General features: G+C 41.7%; 1 protein-coding gene across 2 annotated transcripts in view; it reads right to left on the minus strand.

The window, feature by feature from the left end:
* Nucleotides 1-19: 19 nt before the first annotated feature.
* The window catches only part of LOC104815541 (protein ANTI-SILENCING 1), a 4433-nt gene continuing 3376 nt past the window's right edge, over nt 20-1076 (minus strand). For both annotated transcript variants that reach the window (XM_010543967.2, XM_010543965.2), the window contains exons 7-10: nt 825-903; nt 647-734; nt 495-559; nt 20-402 (exon numbers count right to left, since the gene is read on the minus strand). In XM_010543967.2, coding sequence (XP_010542269.1) covers nt 344-402; nt 495-559; nt 647-734; nt 825-903 — 291 coding nt within the window. In that variant the 3' untranslated portion in view covers nt 20-343. The remainder of the gene's footprint in view (nt 403-494; nt 560-646; nt 735-824; nt 904-1076) is intronic.

A 1076-nucleotide genomic window follows, 5' to 3' on the forward strand; every position in this document is an offset into this window, starting at 1 on the left:
TGTGGCCGTATTGGGGGGGGGGGGGGGGATGTCTTATTGTTCTTTGGTTTCTGCTGTTTTGTTTCTGTTTCAAAGACTGATTATGGAATTGAACTCTCATGTACGGTTCCGTTTCTGGGTTATGTTTGTATCTTTTTTTTTCGATCAAAGGGGCTTTTTCACTATCAAAATCTCTATTATGTATTATGGTAATCTTTTTTCTTCTGTATTTCTGACAAGTGTCTGATTGAGAAGGCCAGAATGGGTAGCAAAACGCATTGACACTTTCCTTCTCTGCCATTCTTCTCTTCTATGATATTCCCAAAACCAAAACCAAAAACTGCGTTTAAACATTGGGCGGTGGTTAAAGATATTCCCAGTCGGCTCCTTTCAATGTATGATCTCCTCCTCCTCGGCTCGTTTCTACATTCAAAAAAAAGAGAGAGAGGGGATGAAGATACTTGCAAAAGGACATGTACCGTTTGTTATTACACAACTTTGTGAAAAGCACAAACCTTTCTTCGTGTTCGAGGTTGTCGCTGTTGGGTTGCAAGCAGTGTGACGTGGAAGCAGCAACTTTCTACACAAGAAAGTAAAAGGAGACTGGGTGAGATGAAGGCATTGAAACTGCAGGCTGCAAAATTGTTCGTTTAGATTTATCCATTACCCATCAGCTAGCATCAGGCATCGTTCAGTTAAGACGGAAAGAGCCGATTCAGCTGCACCTTTGGATTTGAATATCACAAACGCTTTACCTGATTTCAAATATGCATCGGACATTGCTGAGATCGATGGTTTCACGACCACCGGTAGTAGATTTTATGGCGGTACTGATACAAACATACCGTTACGCGGCCCAGATACTAGACTTGATTGAATCATCATTGCGTCAACTCTTTCGTGGAAAGCCTGCCAACACATCTCCTGAACATGGCAACGGCAGAATTACTCTGAAGAAAATCTCCGAGGCTATCTTTTTTTATCTTTTTGGCAAAGGGTGTTTATTCGCGCGCACACACACATTTACAGAAGTATTTTGAACCCATGACACCTTTTGGAGTTGATTCAGTTGAACATGAAACCTGAAGTCGACAGTT

The sequence above is a fragment of the Tarenaya hassleriana genome, unplaced genomic scaffold, assembly GCF_000463585.1.
Source record: "Tarenaya hassleriana unplaced genomic scaffold, ASM46358v1 Cleome24, whole genome shotgun sequence".
Taxonomy (NCBI): domain Eukaryota; kingdom Viridiplantae; phylum Streptophyta; class Magnoliopsida; order Brassicales; family Cleomaceae; genus Tarenaya; species Tarenaya hassleriana.